The 22,950-nt window shown below is 41.7% G+C and overlaps 1 protein-coding gene across 5 annotated transcripts in view; it reads right to left on the reverse strand.

Moving 5' to 3' along the window:
• Positions 1-22,950, reverse strand: part of LOC126313415 (kanadaptin-like) — a 148,032-nt gene that overhangs the window by 23,172 nt on the left and 101,910 nt on the right. For 4 of the 5 annotated variants that reach the window (XM_049992355.1, XM_049992356.1, XM_049992357.1 and 1 more), the window contains 2 exons: positions 3,380-3,559; positions 1,536-1,812 (listed from right to left, as the gene is read on the reverse strand). In XM_049992355.1, coding sequence (XP_049848312.1) covers positions 1,536-1,812; positions 3,380-3,559 — 457 coding nt within the window. The remainder of the gene's footprint in view (positions 1-1,535; positions 1,813-3,379; positions 3,560-22,950) is intronic. The other variant, XM_049992359.1, reaches the window with a different exon arrangement.

Genomic DNA, 22,950 nt, shown 5'->3' on the forward strand with positions numbered 1-22,950 from the left:
ACATAAACTTATAAAAAAACACGTTCCCACATACAAGTATGCACCACAAAATGTACTGGAGAATGATGAATACAAATTATACTGGAACAGAACCATTATAACAGATAAAACACCACCACATAACAAACCTGACATGATACTCACCAATAAAAAGAATAAATTAACACAACTGTTCGAAATATCCATACCCAATACAACAAATATACAGAAGAAAACAGGAGAAAAATTGAAAAATACATCCAACTGGCTGAGGAAGTCAAGGGCATGTGGCATCAGGATGACATTATACCAATTATACTATCAACTACAGGAGTCATACCACACAGTATCCACCAGTACATCAATGCAATACAGCTACATCCAAACGTATATATACAACTACAGAAATCCGTAATTATTGATACATGTTCAATTACCCGAAAGTTCCTAAATCCAATGTAACAGTTAAAAGGAAGTCATGCTTGATCAAGGTCCGCGTCACTTTCCATTTTTAACCAGACATAACGCCTGAGAAAGGAAAGAAATAATAATAATCTGCTGCATCAAAAGTATAAAATGGAGGAAAGCAACAAAGTTATATATGAGGCAATATGCTGTGAGAGAGGCGCACTAGGCCAGAAGAGTCAGCAAGAGGAAGACCTCAGTCCGGGCTTGGGCTTCCTCAAATACGCTCTGCAGCCAGTACAATGTAAATGACTGTTATTAGTTAGCTCTGAGAAAGGATATCACCTGAAACCACAGGAGCATTTTCAGTCTCTTTTATGTTCTCATTGGCCACTTAATTTCCCTTTATTTTATTTATTAGCCTTTGTCCGAAGACCGTACTTTTGTGCTACGTTTCTGCTGAATAACTCAAAAATATAAGAATTTGTACTTACCTTCACATTCTTAGGCTCTTTCTGCCTCGACCTCTTCTTATTTTTATTTACAACTACTTCTTTTCCCTCATTTAAGTTCACACTGGGTGGCAACGAGGGACCTATTATCTTTGACGAAGAGGAAAGCAACAAAGTTATATATGAGGCAATATGCTGTGAGAGAGGCGCACTAGGCCAGAAGAGTCAGCAAGAGGAAGACCTCAGTCCGGGCTTGGGCTTTCTCAAATACGCTCTGCAGCCAGTACAATGTAAATGACTGTTATTAGTTAGCTCTGAGAAAGGATATCACCTGAAACCACAGGAGCATTTTCAGTCTCATTGGCCACTTAATTTCCCTTTATTTTATTTATTAGCTTTTGTCCGAAGACCGTACTTTTGTGCTACGTTTCTGCTGAATAACTCAAAAATATAAGAATTTGTATTTATCTTCACATTCTTAGGCTCTTTCTGCCTCGACCTCTTCTTATTTTTATTTACAACTACTTCTTTTCCCTCATTTAAGTTCACACTGGGTGGCAACGAGGGACCAATTATCTTTGACGAACGATTGAAAAATAATCAAGTATTTCAGTCACTATAAAGATTCTATTTCTTCTTACAGTCTTTCATTTTACAACTTTACACTATACTACAGGAAATGAACTACATTATCATTACCAATAACACTGCTGTCATCTAGAGTACATGGTTTCTTTTCTGTGTGAAGCTGTTCTCTTTTCTCCCCACGACTATTTAATGACACAGCTTCCTGTTCAGATTGTTTTACTGTTCTTTGGCCACGATTTCCACCTGTATCTTGATTTCTCTTTCGATTATTTTGTTCTTCTTTGTCTGCTTCTTTCTGTTCTTGCTCTTCCTCTTCATCCTCTTCCTCTTCCTGTTCTTCTACACCTTCCAACTTTGAATCAACATCTGGTATTATTTTATGGGACATCTAGAAGTTAAAATAGCATTGTTCAGCCTACTTCATCACACATGAATGAATGGTTTTCAACACTGTGCTTATCAAAAATATGGTCCAATTATAGGTGTATGAAAAGAGCACACCGAACTGCAAATTCTGCTTGGATACACTTCCAAACACAAAAGAAAAGGGCTTGTGCTTATTATTCATGTCTATTAATTGCTGATGTGTGTATTTAACCTTTAACTATGCTGTAGAAATACATAAACTAAATCTCTAAATAGTTTTCATCCAAGTTAACTGTTCATAACCTGTCTACCTTTTTACTTCATACAGTTATTTGTCTGTCATGTTTATGTCACCTAGCAACCCTACAAAGAGTACAGACTCCCTGTCATCTGAGAAGTTTCATTCTATCAATATTATGAAAAGGATAACTGCTACTCACCATATAACAGTGATGCTGAGTCACAGATAGACACAACAGAATGACTGTCACAAAATGAGCTTTTTTGCCATCAAGGCCAAAAGTAGACAAACACACACACACACACACACACACACACACACACACACACACACACACACGACCACAGTCTCTGACCAGATTCTGGCTTCAGGTGCCAGACACTTTGGTCGTGTGTGTGTGTGTGTGTGTGTGTGTGTGGTCTATTTTCAAGAAAGGTCTTGTTGGCCAAAAGCTCGTTTTGTGACAGTCTTTTCGTTGTACCTATCTGCGACTCAGCGTCTCCACTATATGGTAAGTAGCAACTACCCTTTTCATAACATTGTTTCATTCCATCCTGGATTTTATATCATTTAAATTTCATTCTATATGTCAAATATTTCTGTGCTATATGAAGAGAACTAGTGTGCTGTTAGACACAGCAAACTTTCTGTTTTCTTCCTCTATCTTTCTTTCAATAAAATAAAACCTTTTACGTCTCGTCAAGAGTGATACTACTGAGACATTGCAATAGTTAACTAAACAACTAGAGGGGAAGCAAACTAAATCAATACATGCTGTGAATTCAATCCCTCCAAAATTCAATTTCAGTGTTTCATTACTGTGCCACTTTTTTGGTCTATCTCAGCTAATATTATCTAGATACTTTCCATAGTCAAAAGAAAATGAGACAGATGGAAAAAAAGTAAGCAAACTGTTTATTACTTGAAAAGTAATCAGCACAATTGTTAACACATTTGTTCCACAGTCAATACTTTTAATATAAAAATGTTTATGGCTGCCTACAGACTTACGATTGAACTTATGTGCACATGTCTTCATCCAAAGCATACAGACTGCCATGAATCTCTTCCTTCAGGGTGTAATCATGATTCTGTATGCATTTTCAAACGTTTTTGCATGTAGTCATTGACCACCTTGTCTCAGGAGATTAATTTGGCAATAATAAACAGTTTAATTAATTTTTCCATCTGTCTTTTTTTGTCTGACTTCATCTTACACATATAACGACGTAAGGTATGCTTTCTTACAATTTTAAAGGAACAACATCAGAAGACAAATGTGGACATGAAAAAGAAAACCTAACGAAGAAGTATTTAATTATAAAGTGAGTGAATATGGTTTAGTTACCTTGCTCATCTGTACGTCCTTTACTTTTCTTTTGACTGCGGCAACTAATGCAACTCTGTTGCTAGTCTGCAGTTTTGATAGCTCTTCACTAGGGACAAGTTCGGGCAAGCTGGCCGGCTTTGCAATATTCACCAATTTCCGCAAGTGATCACCCTCACTCCTGAGTGACTGTAATTGAATCTGTAAACAAAAATAAGTCTGTTAGTTTATTTACGATGTTTACTACAATTCTGACGTACTGTGTTCTATAGACACATAGTACTGTCTTAAAAGTCATAAAACTACTCATGTACACTGAAGTTGTTTACTACATATTCTACCTGCAGAAATACACTTAACTGCAGAGGTCAAGCTACACACTTCTTGGTTCCTTCCTAATCCCCTCAAGAATCACGTATCACCTATATTGTCACTCTTGTCAGATTCTTATAAAAAACTGCACACACCAGTGATTATTAGCCTTATGAGAAATATCTCATGCAGTGCACTTCAGATAATATATCTGCCAGTATCCGATACCACGCACAGGGCATCATTCTGCTATATGAGGTCGGCAATAGCAGTTACGCAGGTTAGTGCAAGAGGTACCCACGAGTGATAGCTTTCATCAACTGCCAGCAGCCTGAAGGGCACTTCCTGTCAGATCACTGCTGCCAGTGGTATGCACCATACAGATAAAGGCAGCCGTAAAGAGCCTTCAATCTCCAGTGGTTTGGTTTCAGAGTCAGGTGTACGTTTGGTAGATGGAAGAATACCACTTGCGGAGGGGTGGGAAGTATAGTGGGCAGGACACTTCTCATTTCAGGGCACGACACGAGGTAATCGAAACCCTCGTGGAGAATGCAATTCAGTTGCTCCAGTTCCGTATCATACTGAGTTACGAGGGGACTGCTCCTCTGTGGCTGGACTGTCGAACTTTGGGAGGTGGTGGAAGACTGGAAAGGTAAAGCACAGGAGATTTGTTTTTGTACAAGGTTGGGAGGATAATTATGGTCAGTGAAGGCTTCCGTAAGACCCTCGGTATATTTCGAGAGGGACTGCTTGTCACTGCAGATGTGATGACACACTGTACGGAAGGGACTTCTTGGTATGGAATGGGTGGCAGCTGTCAAAGTGAAGGTTTTGCTGATGGTTAGTAGGTTTGATATGGATGGAGGTACAGATGTTGCCATCTTTGAGGTGGAGGTCAACATTTAGGTAGGTGGCTTGTTGGATTGAGGAGGACCAGGTGAAGCAAATGGGAGGATAGTTGTTGAGGTTCTGGAAGTATGTGGGTAGGGTGACCTCACCTTCGATCCAGATAGCAAAGATGCCATCAACCCAAAAAGCCACCTTCCTAAAAGCAATACCTCCACTTCGACAACTGCCACCCATTCCATACTAGGAAGTACTTCTGTACAGTATAGCCGCCCCTGGTTGTCGCATCTGCAGTGATGAGCAGACCCTCTTGAAATATACTGAGGGTCTGATTGAAGCCTTCACTTGACCATAAGTACAAAAACAAATCTTCCATGCCTTATGTTTCCTGTCTCCCACCACCTCCCACAGACCCACCGTCTGTCCACAGAGGAGTATTCTCCCTATAACTAAGTAACACCCAGGACTGGAGCAACTGAATCGCATTCTTCGCCAGGGTTTCGATTAATTCTTGTTGTGCCCTGAAATGAGAAATGCCCTGCCCACCCCACCCACAGTGGTATTCCGCCATCCATCGAACCTACACAATATACTCGCCTATCCTTATACAACCCCTGCTCCCAGGGGTCATACCCCTGTGACAGACTTAGATGCAAGACCTGTCCCACAGATCCTCACACCACCACCTACTACAGTCCAATCACAAACATCATCTATCCCATCAAACACAGGGCTACTTGTGAAACCAGTCACGTGGTCTACAAGCTAAGCTACGTAGGCATGACAACTGACAAGCTGTCTGTCCGCACGAATGGCCACCGACAAACTGTGGCCGAGAAACAAGTGTGGCCACCCTGTTGCCGAACATGCTGCCAAAGATGATATCCTTCATTTCAGTGACTACTTCACAGCCTGTGCCATGTGGATCCTTCCGACCAACACCAGCTTTTCTGAACTGCACAGATGGGAACTTTCCCTGCAATACATCCTACGTCCCTGTAAGCCTCCTGGCCTCAACATTCATTAGTCGCTGTCCTCACCCGTCCAGCCTCTTCCCTGCTTTCACTCCAGCACTACACAGCCACCATTCCACCACCACAGCAAGTCTTTTTTATTTATTTTTAATTTATTTCTCTCCTTTTCCACTACTCCCCCCCCCCCCATCCCCACCTCTCCGCTGCCCACCACCCAACCTGCAGCGCTTCACTGTCCACCATCCCCGCCATACTATCCCTCCCCACCCCCACCCCAACCTCTTTCTTTCCCCCACCCAATCACCACTCCCATCGTGCACTGGTGCTGCTGCTCGCAGTGTAAATTCAGTTGCTCGAGACTGCAGTCGTTTGTGTGAGTTGCGTTTGCGTGAGTGTGTGTGTGAATGTGTGCGTTTATTGTTGACAAAGGCCATTGGCCAAAAGCTGTAAGTGTCTATCTGCGACTCGGCAATTCCGCAATACAGTGAGGGCAACTTTCCTTCTCATAATATTGTTACAGTCCATCCTGGGTTTTCCATTGTTTAATCCTAAATTTAGTTATACATTAACTTTTAGAAAAAAGTAAACATGAAATATTTAGAAACTGCTGCTGAATATAGAGAGTGAAATAAAAATTGGATTAATTACCAATAAAACTGAATTTTTTTTTCTATTTAAGCCACAACACTGTTGTCAAAAACTTGGCATTGTGGTCCTAAAGTCCTGTGCGCCCCTCTTATACAGTGATAACATGGCTGCTGCACTCAAAATGGACAAATTACTTTGATATCAAAATACCTTATTCGTGACGGATAGCCACGGACCTCACCATGCTGAGATGGCTCACAGGCCACAACGATACAGTCAGTCATACTGTAGGGGCAATTGCATTGGTGGAATGTCTGTGGAATGGCAAGACAAACACGTGGTTCCTGATGAGGGGCAGGAGTCTTTTCAGTAGTTGCAAAGGCAATGCATTTCAGTAGTTGCAGAGGCAACTGTCTAGATGATTGACTGATCTGTATTTGTAAAATTTAACCAATATTATCTTGCTAACTGCAACAGCGAATGGCTAATAGCTGGGGGAAACTACAGCCATTATATTTCCCACAGGTATGCAGCTCTACTGCAAGGTTAAGTGACGATGGCATCCTCTCGGGTAAAATATTCTGGAGGCAAGAGAGTCCCACATTTGAATCTCCTAGTGTGGGCTACCACCATCAGGAGAAACAAAACAGGCATTCTACAGGCCACGGTATGGAATATTAGAACCCTTAATGGGGTATGTAGGTCAGATAATTTACAAACGGAAATGGATAGGCTGAAGTTAGATACAGCACACACAGCAATGGTGATGTCTATGATGATCAGACATGCTGCCCACATCTTAGAAGAAGACCTCACACATAAAACCAACAGATTCCTCGGCAACTGCTGTCTGCAGGGCTTGACACGCTCCTATCGACAGCACTACAGACAAAAGCAGATTACGCCATCTTCGTTTACACATACTGCGTGCAAATGGGTCCATCTATCGAGCTCTGCCCGTGTCTTTAAAAACCTGCAGTGTGACAACAACTACAAACACTGCACAACATTGTTAGTATTTCCTACAGTGAGTCGAACAGGCTCATAGCGATACTAAAGATTTGTATAATTTTACTTCACGGAACATATTGTAAGTAAATGTTTTGATGTTTCAGTCATTTTAAAAATGTTTGAAGTGTTCAAGGTTTGCCCAACCCACCTCATACACACTACGGACACAACAAACATTTCTGGTGACAACAATGATCTGTGTGGATTGGATCCATGGGATATGATTAAATATCACTGACTTCAAATGACATTACCTTAATAAACATTTTTTTCTATTTCAACACTTTGGAAAATAACTAAAATTTTTTTTCTTGCATTTTAAAGCCAAGTGTGGACCCCTCCTTTTCATTCTTTCAGTGCAAAACACGTCTACTAGATAGAGCACAAAATTCAACTGGAGAACCAGTTTTCAGCCTACTAAATGTCAGGTGGACCACAATGTTCTTTCTTTTTTTCACAGGTAGGAGTGCGGTGATTTTTCTTGTGTTTCTCCAAGTAGAGCCCCAAACCTAACCTATGAGGACGTCACTAGGACAATCAATGATATTTTTTAGTCACAGATCTGTGTAGATGCTGCACATTTCATGTTCTTCCGTATCTGCTGTTACAATAATCAGTATGACAAGGAATGGACCGATGAACTCGAGGAATGACTAGTAATGGTAAATTTAACTATGCCCTCGGATTTCCATTTGAAGACAAAATGCTTTCCAATACAATTATTCAGAGCACTGCTCACAACAGGATACGGGCTGAGATTTTAAAGCATAACAATCTTAGTCTCTAAGCGGCCCATAACTGTTTGGCACCTGTTGGCAACAGCTGCAAGCTGGGGCATGAACTGTAAATGAAGTTTTCTTGCAGTTTCACACACTCTCATGTCTGTGCAACACATGACTATATACACTGCTTTTCCCACCAAGCTGAATGCCAAAATCGCCATAAGTCAGGACACAGCAAAAGAATCATAAAAATATAAATTCTGTTTAACATGACCACGGATAGATTTCAGAAAATGAAAATCAATATCATCTCACACACTGAATTCTCACCCACTCTTCATGGCAAAACTCACAGGAACCACCGATGTAAGCTAAATAATTGCAGACCTATGTGCACAGTGCAAAATTTTGCTCATTCAGATTAGCTCTCCTCAAATCGATGACCAGCAAAATGCTCCATAATTCACACATCATCTGAAGCCGGTCTTCCAAAAGTCAGATATGACAATCACATGCAGAGGAATTACTGCATCTGTGCGTCTCTTCAGAGATTTGCAATTGCAGTGTACTGTTGTAGTTAGACACCACTGCTTTAGTCATACTAATTAATAAGTGCACATATAAGCACTTGGGACACCCTAAGCTACAGGTATCATGTCTGCACCTCACAGTCTACAATGGTGAAAGTATCTCTGTTCTTGTGACATATACTTTGCAAGCAAAATATAAAAATATGATTACATTAACACAATTCAAGCTAATTTGAGCATAATCTAGTCCCAATATTTTTGGCACGGGCGCATTTAATTTGTACAGTTTAGATATTTAAGGTAACGTGCATGCTATCAGTAATCAAGTTTCCAAGGCCAGCATTCGGCAACTGTGTGAAAAATACAGACATTTGTTCAATGCCATATTGAGAAACCCAAAGAATTTTCTAAAGGGCATTACGCTTGAGGACGTTGCTCCACCAAAGTTTTACTACACACATCCAGTGCCTCGCACTATTTGGGATGAAGACTGGAACAAATTGGTGTTTTCAAATCCTTTTCTGCAAACCAATGGGCATCTCCTCAGACAGACTTTGAGTAGTTTCTAAAGCTACACTTTATGATTAGACAGGTATCAATTCTTTCAACTTTCACATATCAAGGAGATTGTGGATCACCTTGTAGGTGAATGATTATTTGACAACATTGATATTTATGCTTATCTCAAACCTGGGAATGATGCAATCTGTAAACATAGGCTTTTAATAAATATTAAACCTGTTGAGAATGACGCAATCCATAAGTGTAAGCTTTTGATAAATATTAAACTCTATCCCATCGTTAACTACAGGTCCTCGCATCTGTGGGCACAGAAAATGGCTTTTTTTCAATTTGAGTGTACACAGGGCAATAAATTTACATCTTACTCTGGCTAACTTTCAAAAAGAAGTGTATATCCTAAAAGAGACTGATGGCAATAATGGTTATAACCCCAACATAATTGACAATATAAATGAGCGCAAAACGAAAAAGACAGTTTCCACGTTGATGAGGTCCAGGAACAAAAGGGATGAACATAAGAGATTTATAGCTATTCTGTTTCTAGGAAACATATCTTACAAAATGCAATGTGTGCTCCATGAACGTGACTAATGTAACATTTTCCACCAACAATAGCTTCAAACGGAATTTTGTCTGTTTCAGCAAAAACATTTATAATAAGCTATTGCAATCAGGAGTTTATCAATTGAAATGAAATGATTGCCTGGCATATAACATAGGGCAAACAGGTAGGTCTATAGCCATAAGTTATAAAGACCATATGCCGTCGAGGATGGGTATGAATAAGAATGGGTCAACATTTACTGAACAGATCATCATAGGACGACATACACCCCAACTTGTTAACGACACTGAACTATTGTGTAAAGAAGAAAAGGGTATGAAATTAGATTTATTGGAGGAGGTGCAGATATACAAGCACAAAAAGTTTGACAGTAGGAATTTACTGAATGATCAGTGTTATTTGAAAAGTTCCAGCTTTCTTGAAGGTTTTCAGCCCGTATTGGGCATAGCAGATAGGCACTAGTAGTTACTCAATTGTGCCATACGATTGTATGATTATCTTTTGAGATAAACTAATGTTTTAGGACAGTGCTCCTGTAGGAATTTATCATAAAGAGTCATGAGCTGCTTTTATGTTAACAGTGGTCTATGTTGAGACGAATATGTTAATGTGTCCTTTGTCACCATGTACCATGTTACCGCACTCATGCGCTAGGGTGCTGGTCGTAGAAATAATGTCAGTCACTGGTAGTGTGGCTATGTAGAACGACTGTTATTTTGATGATTTTTAGGACTTCTGAAGAAGGCTATATTATTGTAGCAGAAACCATGGTCAAGGTTTAAAATAAACAGAATGTAGTGCAACAGTGGGCTGTTTTTGATTTGAGGCGACTCTAATCATTTACACATCTGCCAGTGGTATATATGTGTACAAAGTTACATTGATATCTGACAGTGTCTTTTAGGTGCTTCACCCTTTTTGTCGCCAGCATATGTGAGTCTGGTGAAATACCCTTGTTTTCGAGAAGAATATAATAATTCCAAGGAAGGCAAGCACTGATAGGCATGAGTATTACTAAACCATTAGTTTAATAAGCCTCGTCAGAAAATACGAACACGAATTATTTACAGAACAATTAAAAAACTGGCAGAAGCTGACCTCGGGGAAGATCAATTGGACTCAGCAGACATATAGGAAATCGTGAACTGATACTGACCCTTTGGCATATCTCAGAAGACAGGTTACAGAAAGCAAAACCTACATTATAGCACTTGTAGATTTAGAGAAAGCATTTGACAATGTTGACTTGAATACACTTTTTGAAATTGTTAAGGTAGCAGGGATAAAAAAAACTTAGCAAGGATAAAATACTGGAAGCAAAAGGTAACCTATGACATTTAGGCAAACTAGATGCAGCTAAAAACATCCAAGGACAGGAAAAGCAAGAAGTAACTGAGAGGGGAGTGAGGCAGGACTGTACCTTAGAGATCAGAAACGAACACCAAATATTTGCATTAAATTAGCCAGCCAGTCCTTCATCCCCGTGTGCCTGTAGACTTGACTCTCGAGTCTCTGCCACAGCCCACTCGTCACCTGAGATGGCATTCGATGGTGATGAGCGAGTTGTGCTGCGGAAGTGGGACTGGCACAGATTTCAGATGATCTAGGTATTGGTTGGTGTCTTTAATACAGGTGGGAAGGCTTTGTACTACAGGTTGCAGGTGTCGATCAACTAAAGCGGGTATATGTTTGGTTAGCAACAACTACTTCACTTCTGAAGTGCAGATATAAAAACAGACCAGGGCTACAGCCATCGGAACCAGAATGGCTACTTCTTATGTCAACATTTTTATGGGTCACTTGAAAGGGGCTTTCCTGGGATCCATAAGCCTTCGGCCCCTGGTTTGCTTTAGGTACATTGATGACATCTTTGGCATATGGAGTCATGGCAAAGCTCAGCTGTTAAAATTCCTCGAGTCTCTAAACATCTTCCCCCAATTAAATTTCACATGGTCCTATTTCAAATTCCACACCATTTTCCTTGAAACTGATCTCATCCTCACAAAAGGTCAGCTGCACACTTATTTCAACATTAAACCTACTAAAAAAACAATGATACTTACATTTTGACAGTTGCGGTCCTTTCCATGTCAAACATTCCCTCACATACAGCCTTAGCATTTGAGGCAAAGCCGTAAACTTCAGCCTCCATTTTTTATATCCAATTACTTACATTTTCAAAAATTTATTACTTTCATAGAAATGAATAATAAACTACACAACTGACTGCAAGTTGGCATGACTAAAATGAATATAGAAACAACACTCTTTTTTGTCACAGTGGCATTGCTCTGTGCCCTGTTATCATTTGATTCCGCCAATATGTTTCCTCATAGTGGAGATGGGATAAACAAGTATACAACATTTCAAGTGCAATTGTGTTCTATGAATCAATCTTATATCCTTCACATTCTTATAAAATATACTCTCCTGGAAATTGAATTAAGAACACCGTGAATTCATTGTCCCAGGAAGGGGAAACTTTATTGACACATTCCTGGGGTCAGATACATCACATGATCACACTGTCAGAACCACAGGCACATAGACACAGGCAACAGAACATGCACAATGTCGGCACTAGTACAGTGTATATCCACCTTTCGCAGCAATGCAGGCTGCTATTCTCCCATGGAGACGATCATAGAGATGCTGGATGTAGTCCTGTGGAACGGCTTGCCATGCCATTTCCACCTGGCGCCTCAATTGGACCAGCGTTCGTGCTGGACGTGCAGACCGCGAGAGACGACGCTTCATCCAGCCCCAAACATGCTTAATGGGGGACAGATCCGGAGATCTTGCTGGCCAGGGTAGTTGACTTACACCTTCTAGAGCACGTTGGGCGGCACGGGATACATGCGGACGTGCATTGTCCTGTTGGAACAGCAAGTTCCCTTGCCGGTCTAGGAATGGTAGAACGATGGGTTCGATGACGGTTTGGATGTACCGTGCACTATTCAGTGTCCCCTTGACGATCACCAGAGGTGTACGGCCAGTGTAGGAGATCGCTCCCCACACCATGATGCCGAGTGTTGGCCCTGTGTGCCTCGGTCGTATGCAGTCCTGATTGTGGAGCTCACCTGCATGGCGCCAAACACGCATACGACCATCATTGGCACCAAGGCAGAAGCGACTCTCATTGCTGAAGACGACACGTCTCCATTCGTCCCTCCATTCACGCCTGTCACGACACCACTGGAGGCGGGCTGCACGATGTTGAGGCGTGAGCGGAAGATGGCCTAACGGTGTGCGGGACCGTAGCCCAGCATCATGGAGACGGTTGCGAATGGTCCTCGCCGATACCCCAGGAGTAACAGTGTCCCTAATTTGCTGGGAAGTGGCGGTGCGGTCCCCTACGGCACTGCGTAGGATCCTACGGTCTTGGCGTGCATCCGTGCGTCGCTGCGGTCCGCTCCCAGGTCGACGGGCACGTGCACCTTCCGCCGACCACTGGCGACAACATCGATGTACTGTGGAGACCTCACACCCCACGTGTTGAGCAATTCGGCGGTACGTCCACCCGGCCTCCCGCATGCCCACTATACGCCCTCGCTCAAAGTCCGTCAGCTGCACATACGGTTAACATCCACGCTGTCGCGGCATGCTACCAGTGTTAAAGACTGCAATGGAGCTCCGTATGCCACGGCAAACTGGCTGACACTGACGGCGGCGGTGCACAAATGCTGCGCAGCTAGCGCCATTCGACGGCCAACACCGCGGTTCCTGGTGTGTCCGCTATGCCATGCGTGTGATCATTGCTTGTACAGCCCTCTCGCAGTGTCCGGAGCAAGTATGGTGGGTCTGACACACCAGTGTCAATGTGTTCTTTTTTCCATTTCCAGGAGTGTAGCTTTGTTATAGGGCATCTGATTCTGTCATTTCACTTGTCAGTGCTACTTTACAGCAATAACATTGTGTACTTATATGTACTAAAACCATGAATAAGCCATAGCCAGCATTATACTCCTGCACGAATCAGCAAGAGAGAACGAGCTGACAAATATGAAGTGACAGCAGTGCCACAGTTCTCAGACTCATACTTGTGGGAATGACAGTGGCAACCAAGGCAGCCCACTGATGTAACAGTGGTGCTTTAATTTACAAAGTATGCAACCTGAACATTAGACTCATACTATCTCTGTTTCTGATCAAGCAAAAAAGGAATCTGTGGATGAATTTGGAATGCGAATCAAAATTAAGGTAGAAGAAATGAAAGCTTTAAGGTTCATCAATGACACAGTAATTCTGTATGAGACCAATAATACTTGTTGTCGCCTTCAATATACTCTGCCCAGCTTTATCCCTCAAATGCTCCACGTGAATTTACCATTGATGGGAACAGCACTGGCAGTCTTCCTCTGTGAGCTTCTTTATGACACATGCTGCTCTTTATTTTATTGCCTCAACAAACTGAAATCTTGTTCCTTTTAGTGCAGATTTGATCTTGGGGAATAGACAGAGGTCACATCGTGCTAGGTCAGGCAAATAAGGTGAGTGTCTAACACTGAAATGCTGTAGTTTGCTAGAAACCTCCGTGCAGACAATGCTGGTATAAGGCAGTATGTTATCTTGATGCAGAACCCATGATTTATTCTTTCACAACTGAATTGTTTTCTTCTTATTTTCTCACAGAGTTGAGCAAGAATCTCAAGATGGTAATGTTGATTAATAGTGAAACCTACGAGAACCCAGTGAAGATACACTATTCCATAAAAATTTAATAAAAAGTATCATTATCGCTTTGAATCCTGATTTGCTCATTTGACTTTTTTAACTTTCGGTGAAGCTGGACCTTTCCAATGCTAGTTTCCGAATCATAAGTGAAAAATCGATTTATTACATTATCATTCTTTCCAAGAAATTTGAGGCAGTTTCAACAGTATTCAAATTCTCAGTACAGACATCTTCTTTTTGTTCAATCGTGAGAATTTTTAGCATCCGTTTCACATATTTTCTCATATTTAATTGATTACATAAAATTTGTCTTATGCATTCTTTGTCAATTCCTACAATTTCAGCAGTCAATAGAATACTCAGCCGACAGTCAAATCAAATCAGATTACTTACTTTTTCAATATTTTCAACTGCTTTTCTTGTAACAGGGCATGACGGGTTTGAGTGACCTCCAGCATCTTGAAATTGCTGGAATTACTCAAAATTTAGGTACGCGATAAACAGTCTTTGCCATACTCTTCTTTCAGTAAAAGAAAGGGATAAGCAGCAATTTTTTCATGTTACATGTGAAATTTCACATCAGTTCATTGCACTATTATGACCCTTATCATTTTTCCGGCAACTATTACACAAAAGAAGGCCACTGCTGTACTGATTTGTCTAGAGACATCAGAGCTGCCACACTCGACTCAGAGTGCTTCACGATTTACAGCTATTGGTCTTTCATCTTTGGTGCACGCGTACTTATTCTGTCACAGCATCAGACCCATTATTTTATAGTCACACATTCAAAAAAGGTGTTTGAAGTGTTACCTTATAAGGAAATGAAAAATGGACCATTTTGGAAAACTTGTTGGCTCATAGTGGTTGACCATTTTAGCAAGTTCCCATTAACTCTACCACATCATGTAGCACTATTCAAATACTGTTCACCATTTTTTGCATTGAAGGAATGCCTGAAGTTGTCGTTATGGACAGAAGACCTCATTTCACGTCATGTGACCTTGAAAGTTTTACGAACAAAATGGAGTTTGTCACCTAACAGTGCTCCGTTTCACCCCCAGTCCAATGGAGAAGCAAAACGCTTCATACACACTTCCAAACAACAAATGGTCAAGCTTTGCACCTCCCACAGGCGGGAACAGGCGCTGCAACTCTGTCTCGCCTCCCATTGCTCCAATCCACACGACGGACCATCAGTGGCGGAACTTCTGCATGGCAGCTGCAATCGGATGCTGCTTCACTTGTTCCACCCACCACAGCATACGGCTCCGCCAATGGCCTGCAAGTATCGCTTTGCACTGTGTGATCTTGTTCTTTACAGGGTTTTGGGCCGATGTCAGCACTGGGAACGAAGCGAGATCCAAAAACGCATTCGCACATACATCTAAGAGCAGGCCTCAGTGATTTTGCAGAATCAACTTCGCATTTGTTATTTGCCGTGTGATTCTGTTGCTTTTCTTCCACCAGATTCATGGCTTCATGGGACCACCTGGCTTTTGCAGCCACCCGCTGGTGCCACCACGGCAACCAGGACGAGGCAAAGGATAACTGGTTCCCGTAATAAAGTGTATTTTAACCATGTGTGCATTTTGTGTTCTAGTGAGAGGAAACCGGACACCCACCTATCATACCACCATCAGCCAGGAACCACAAAATATTGCGAGAGGACACAGCCACAACATAATCATTATAGGTAAACACCCATCTGCAATTTCTTCCATGGTGTTTCAATTGAATGTAAAGCATTTTATTTCTGAATACTGAACACATGTACAGCTTCCCAAAAATGTCACGTACATTAGAACCTCGCTAATCCATCCCCTAAAAGACCACAAGCGTGGTCGAAATACAAAAAAGGTTGGATTATAAGAAGGACACTTTTATTGACCTGTTAGAATACACTAATAATACAATACCCTCCGATTGCCAGTAGCTTTACTACAGACAGCAATCTTTGCCAAGTTTTGCATGTGTTACAGACTCACTTTGTGCACCAGAAGTTCTTGTAGGAAGTGTTTTGTAGTTTAAGCCAGACACTAGATCATGAGTATGATGAAGCTCTTCAAATAAGTTATCAAATTTTAGTACAAATTTATTGGCAGCTCTTTTGATAGCAGACAGATCCTCGCTGGAAATAATTATATTTCAACTGTCATCTCATTTTTTACACCGATTTAATAAGTCTTCTCACTGTACTGTTTTCAATGTCATTCTTTCTATCTAATTTCTCATAAAAACTCGGCACCGTTTTCTTTTATAACTTGTCCATACAACAGAGTTCTTTTTCTACTGTCTTTCTCAAACTACACAGACAAAGCATTATCTAGAATTCCACTTTTAGCTTCTTCAAAGCCTTGTGTATTTTCAGTTGTTTCTCATCCTCATTTGTCATTGCATGATTTTCATGAGTTATCCTATTTTTTTCACCAGTCTGAAACACATTGGAGCTGACAGACATACTAGATTTGTTCTCTATGTTTTAACCATAAAACCTGACGGATGTATGTCATACGTTCTTCACTTATGGATTGTTGGAGCTTGTTTTGTTCTATGTCAGCTGCTGTCCTGTGCTATTGTGTGTCTCCTTCCCGCGTGTAAAACCATATAAATAGTGAATATGGCTAACAGACATCGCTTGTCAAACTTAGAGATTAAAGAACTCTTGAACAATGGCTCAGAATTTGACAATCTTTTGTATGAGATCAGTGATTTTTCAGAAGATGATGATGAGTCGCGTGAGCTGGAGAGGGAAACCTATGCTGCTGATATAAATGGCGGTAGTGAGTATGAAGAAGCTAATGCACAAGTTTCCTTTAGTCAGACTTGTCATTTAGTTCAAAAGCCTGACCTTCACAATGAATGGTGTCATTTTCATGCACTCCCTGAGTTAAATCTGTTTGAAGAAATGGGTGGATTCAGGTTCCTGTCAATACATTATCAACAGAACTAAGACTGTTTGTTGCAATTTTTTGAACACAGTATGTTCCTATAAGTAAAGTCAGAGACAAATATATATGCTACTGATACTACTTCTGAAATTCGCCGACAGAACAGAATCAAACCAAAATCTTCATGGAAGAAATGGAGAGCAGTGAGGATAAATGAAGTATATCAATTTTTTGCAATTGTTTTGCATATGTGTGTTGTAAAGAAACCTAAATTTAGGGATTATTGATCTGAAGACACTGTGCATGTTTCATCATTTGCTTCTCAGCTAATGTCACGAGACAGATTTTTTGCCATATTCAGGATGATGCATGTGAACAATAATTCGCTATGGATATCTCAACAAGAACCAGGGCATGACCCTCTGCATAAAATAAGACCTGTTCGGGAGGGGGGGGGGGGGGGGGCCTTTTTCACAGAAAGATGCAGAAAAGTCTTTTATCCATCACGAAATCTGCCTGTGGATGAAACAATATGTCCTTTTCGAGGAAGAATTGGATTCCGTGTTTATAAAAAGACAAACCAGAGAAATATGGGATAAAACTGTATGTTGTAAGTAAGACAACACCAGGTCACATCTGCAATGCTAAAGCTTATACTGGAGGAGAATGAAATGTTGACAACCCTGTCAAATCCCTGCTCTTGAGGCTATGTTCCCCTTACTTGGGTAAAGGACAAGTGGTATACATGGACAAATTTTATACAAGTCCTGCAGTCCTTGGAGAACAATGGGAAGAAACTACACTGGGCGTTGGAACTGAGATGAAGAACAGGCTAAGTTTCCTAGAGACCTAATAAATCAAAAACTAAAGAAAGGAGAAATGACATTTCATCATTTTCTGCTTAAAATGGAAAGGCAAATGTGATGTACACGTGTTATCAACACAGAAAGCTTATAATTAAATGTTTCCCCGAGACATTTAAGTCTCTTCATTATCTATGATAATGATCGATGCAGAAGAAATGAATTAAAATTTTGTGCAGTAGCCGGGACTCGAACCCGAGTCTTCTTGGTTCGCTAGTGATGACAGTGTAAGGGGAAATAAGCAGAAGATATGAAATGAAGTTTGTGTTGGGGAGGGCACTCAACTCGGGTAGTTCATGCGGCAATGTTGACCATCGTGCTGTGGTGGTGTAATGGTTAGCATTTCTCCCTAGCAAGCAAGAAGACCGGGTTCGAGTCCCAGCTGCAACACAAATTTTAATTAATTTCTTCTGTGTTGATCATTATTGTAAAACACAGCATACAATGACTGCTTCACATGTCAGTGTAAAATCCAGGAGTGGATATGTTGAGGTAGCAAAGCCAGACGTTATACTAGACTACAAACTGTCTAAAACACGTGTTGACAGAGGAGATCAGCTGATGACTTACTATCCCTTCCAGCAAAAGACTAAAATGGTGGAAAAAGATTTTCTTCCATATTTTTATGAGAGAAGTTGTGAATGGCAACATTATTCACAATATCAAAATATCAAAAAAGTGTGCATTAGCAGATTTTATTTGTAAATTACCAAAGCAATTGGTTCAAAAGGGAGGAGTGAAACTAAATAAAGATACACATTCAGCATCTGGAGTTGCAAGTGCAAACAGACTCACAGCATGTCATTTTGCTGAAAAACTGCTGCCAACAGAAAAGAAAACAAAACCCAGCTAGAAGATGCAAGGCCTGTTGGGAACAAGGGAAAGCTGCAGAAAAGATAGTGAGGAAAGAGATCAGATACTACTGTAGGCCATGTAACACTGGCCTTTGTGTTCCCGAGTGTTTTGAAAGATCTCTCATTTGTAAAAATGAGGAAAAAATTTCACAATAAAACACTTTATGTATGAACGAAACATTTAGATTTCCTGCTGACAAGTGATGTTAAATCAATAGCTTACCATTGCCTACAATTTATGAAAATTTTATCCACTTTACAGAAAAATAAAAATGCCGGGAAACAGTATCTTCGGAGCAATATCTACAAATCCCTGTATAATTTATTTGTGCTAAATGTATACATATTCATAAAGAGGAAGGATGGACGGTTAATGTGATAGACTGCCTAAAGAGGTAAGTGGCTCAGTAAATTTATTAAAAACTAGTAAATAGTAGCAATTAACTGGATTGCTGACCCGTTGGGCACCAGTGTGTTATCAGCTGTTGTGCCAACACCAGTATCATTTACATTTAGAAGAGACTCCCCTTTATATAACTTTCCAAGCACTTTCAGTTTCCTCACTAAAGACAGCATCACATGTTTGCATTTAGCTGATGCCGTAATTTAGTTTTACACATTTTAATATGTAAGTAACATGTTGTCACTAATATATAAAACAAATGGTGCATGATAATATTTATTGATAGAGTTAGAAACAAGCTATTTCATAGTAAAAGTGCTCGAACTACCTACCACACTCATCAATGGTCAACTACCTACAGATGCATTTCGCAGACTAGTAGTCATGTATCAAACACCAGGAACGGGATGGTCTGACTAAGTGGGGAGTTGGTCCATTTGAGGTGGGATTAGTGAGGTTCTACTGTACTTTATTGAGCTTGATTTATTCATGTAGCACCTAGTGTCATTTCTAAAAATGATTTGCTTAAAAATTTTTATGTAAGTATAGTAACCCACTGGTTACTAAATCTACCACCCACAGTGGGCATAAGTCGGGCCACTACATAAAGCGTAGTGTGCACTGCCCTTCAAATAGCATACTGACAACCACCCAAGATGACTGCAGTCAGCAGTTCTGCCATCAGTGAAACCTGATGTGAACAGCATTTTTATAAGGGCATGCTTGGGCCTGAGAGCCCTCATTTCTTAAATGTGTTTGAGATGCGTAAATTGTTTCACTGTGATCTTGTCGATGTCATTCCATGATCCAATAAATTTTATCTCTTTATGGCTGTGTGTTTCCTTTTGGATTTGGTTCTTCCATGGAGGCTTTAACCCAGTCACTTTGCAACAACACCAGGCATACTGTAATGGTTGTTGTGGTTGTTGGTTACATTGACCCATGCTCAGTTGGCAGTTGGTCACATGACAAACTGCTTATTTGCTTCTGTCTCGGGTTCTTCGGCCGACGTTCGTGTGATGATTTTGCTGACGTTTCGCCAGCACGAGTGGCTGGCATTGTCAAAGCTTCACCCTCCATTGCCGGAGGTGAACTGGAGCCGGGCTCGCGGCCGCAGACTATATGTACCTTGCGCGCCAACGTCCGAGGGCTTCTCCGCGGTCATTTCCGCGGTCATTTCCGGTGCGTTTCTCCTCTTGCTACCTGCTACGGTCGTTCTCTGCAGTACGGGAAGCCAGGAGCCGTTTACCTTAAGGCTTTCTTCTTTCTTGTTGAAGCTGTTCCCGTGTTTGTGTATTTCTACAGCTTCTCTGTACAAGCGGGTGTGATAGTGCTTCTCTACAGCCAGAACTTCCGTGTCGGTGAATTTTATTACATGTACCTGGTCGGTCTCACTCAGTGTGTGTTCTGCCACGGCCGATTTTTCCACCTGTCCCAACCTGCAATGTCGCTTATGTTCTTTGATCCTGGTGTTGATTGATCTTCCAGTCATTCCGACATAAACATTCCCGCATGTGCATGGTAAGCGGTATATTCCTGACATTGCAAGTGGGTCCCTTTTATCCTTTGCCGATCTAAGACATTCTTTGATCTTCCTTGTCGGTTTGAAAATTGTCTTTACGCCGTGCTTGTGTAATATACGGCCGATTCTGTCCGTCACTCTGGGAATGTATGGCAGAAAGGCCGTACCCGACATTTCTTTTTCTGGTTTCTTACTTCGCCGGTGGTTTGGCTCTGTTACACTTCTAATATCATTTGTGGAGTACCCATTGCTCCTCAGAACACTTTCCAGGTGTTGCATTTCGCGTTTAAGGTGCTGCGGCTCACATATTCGTGCTGCTCGCGTTACGAGCGTCTGAATCATGCCTCTTTTCTGGCTCGGGTGGTGGTTTGACAGTTTGTGCAGATATCGGTCCGTGTGCGTCGGTTTTCGGTACACGCTATGTCCCAGGTTTTGGCCATCCCTTGTGACCAGCACTTCTAGAAATGGTAGTTTTTTGTCCTTTTCCACTTCCATGGTAAATTTTATGTTGGCGTGGAGGTTGTTCAAGTGTCTTAGGAAGTCACCGAGCTGTTCTTCACCATGGCTCCACACGACGAAAGTATCATCGACGTACCTGTACCACACCTTAGGTTTACAAGTCACCGAGTCCAGTGCCTGTGCTTCGAAATGTTCCATGAAGAAGTTGGCCACCACTGGACTAAGAGGACTACCCGTGGCAACGCCTTACAGCTGTTCGTAGAAATTGCCATTCCACGTGAAATAGCTCGTGGTGAGACAGGCATGGAAGAGCTTCATGATGTCTTGCGGGAAAATGGAACCGATGTGCTCCAGAGCGTCACTGAGTGGCACTTTCGTAAACAAAGAAACAATATCAAAGCTGACCAGGATGTCGTTTGGAGCAAGTTTTAGTTTCTTCAGCTTCTCGATGAAATGTCCTGAGTCCTTTACGTACGTGTCGGTCTTCCCCACGTGCGGCTGGAGCAGAGAGGCCAAGTGTTTTGCCAGTTTATATGTCGGTGAGCCAGGAGCGCTAACAATCGGTCTTAATGGAACGTTGTTCTTATGGATCTTAGGTAATCCATACAGGCGAGATGGTAGGGCTTCTGTGTTGCGCAGGTATCTCTGTATGTCCTCCGGAACAGAAGATGCCTTGATTAACCGATTCGTATTCCGTGTGATACGCTGCGTCGGATCTGCGCTTAGTTTTCGGTACGTCGTCGGATCTAATAGGTCTCGGATCTTTTGTTCATAATCTTCGGTCTTCATTACGACGGTCGCATTCCCCTTATCGGCAGGCAGTACCAATATACTCTTGTCAGCGTTAAGATTCTTAATAGCTTGTACTTCTTCTTTCTTCAGATTGCATGCTGGTGGTTTAGCTCGGCGCAGTATCCTGGCTGTTTCAGTGCGTATTTCCTCTGCCCTTTCACAAGGAAGGGTCCGAATGGCCGCTTCGGTGTTAGCAATGATGTCCTCCACAGGTATAGTTCTTGGGATGACAGCGAAATTCCCTCCTTTTTGAAGAACGGATACTTCCTCTTCGGTCAATTGTCGTTCAGTGAGGTTGACCACAGTGCGTGACATGTCGGGAATCGCCTTGTCAGTCTTCTTCCGGAATCCTTCAAACTTTTTCTTCTGTCGCTCTGTGCAGCGCTCGAGTTCATTCTGCATGCTCCTGTAAGTGATGCTGTCGATCTTGTCCCAGTCGTCTCGATGCATTCTGCTACTTAGTTGGTAGAACATGTCCAAAAGTTCCTGATCCGTTTTTGCCAAGTTTCTCCGTATTGTGTGAATTCGCTCACGAAGAAAAGCTCGTTCCATTCTGTTGTAGATACGATGAGCTTGGGCGGTGGTGAATAGGCGCTTACATTTCAAGAACTTCGGTGTAGCATCTTCATCTCTGCACCGCGAAAGGAAGGCGAGAGAGGACATCAATCGCGCTTTCTTCTTCCGTTGTTGGTCAAGGCGTCGGTACAATCTGCAAATTTCCTCCCCGTAGAGGCGCAATACAAAATTGTTAAGACTTTCGTGGCCACTTGTTGACAAACTGCTTATTTGCTTCTGTCTCGGGTTCTTCGGCCGACGTTCGTGTGATGATTTTTCATGGAACATTTCGAAGCACAGGCACTGGACTCGGCGACTTGTAAACCTAAGGTGTGGTACAGGTACGTCGATGATACTTTCGTCGTGTGGAGCCATGGTGAAGAACAGCTCGGTGACTTCCTAAGACACTTGAACAACCTCCACGCCAACATAAAATTTACCATGGAAGTGGAAAAGGACAAAAAACTACCATTTCTAGAAGTGCTGGTCACAAGGGATGGCCAAAACCT

This window comes from Schistocerca gregaria, unplaced genomic scaffold (genome assembly GCF_023897955.1).
Source record: "Schistocerca gregaria isolate iqSchGreg1 unplaced genomic scaffold, iqSchGreg1.2 ptg000481l, whole genome shotgun sequence".
NCBI lineage: Eukaryota > Metazoa > Arthropoda > Insecta > Orthoptera > Acrididae > Schistocerca > Schistocerca gregaria.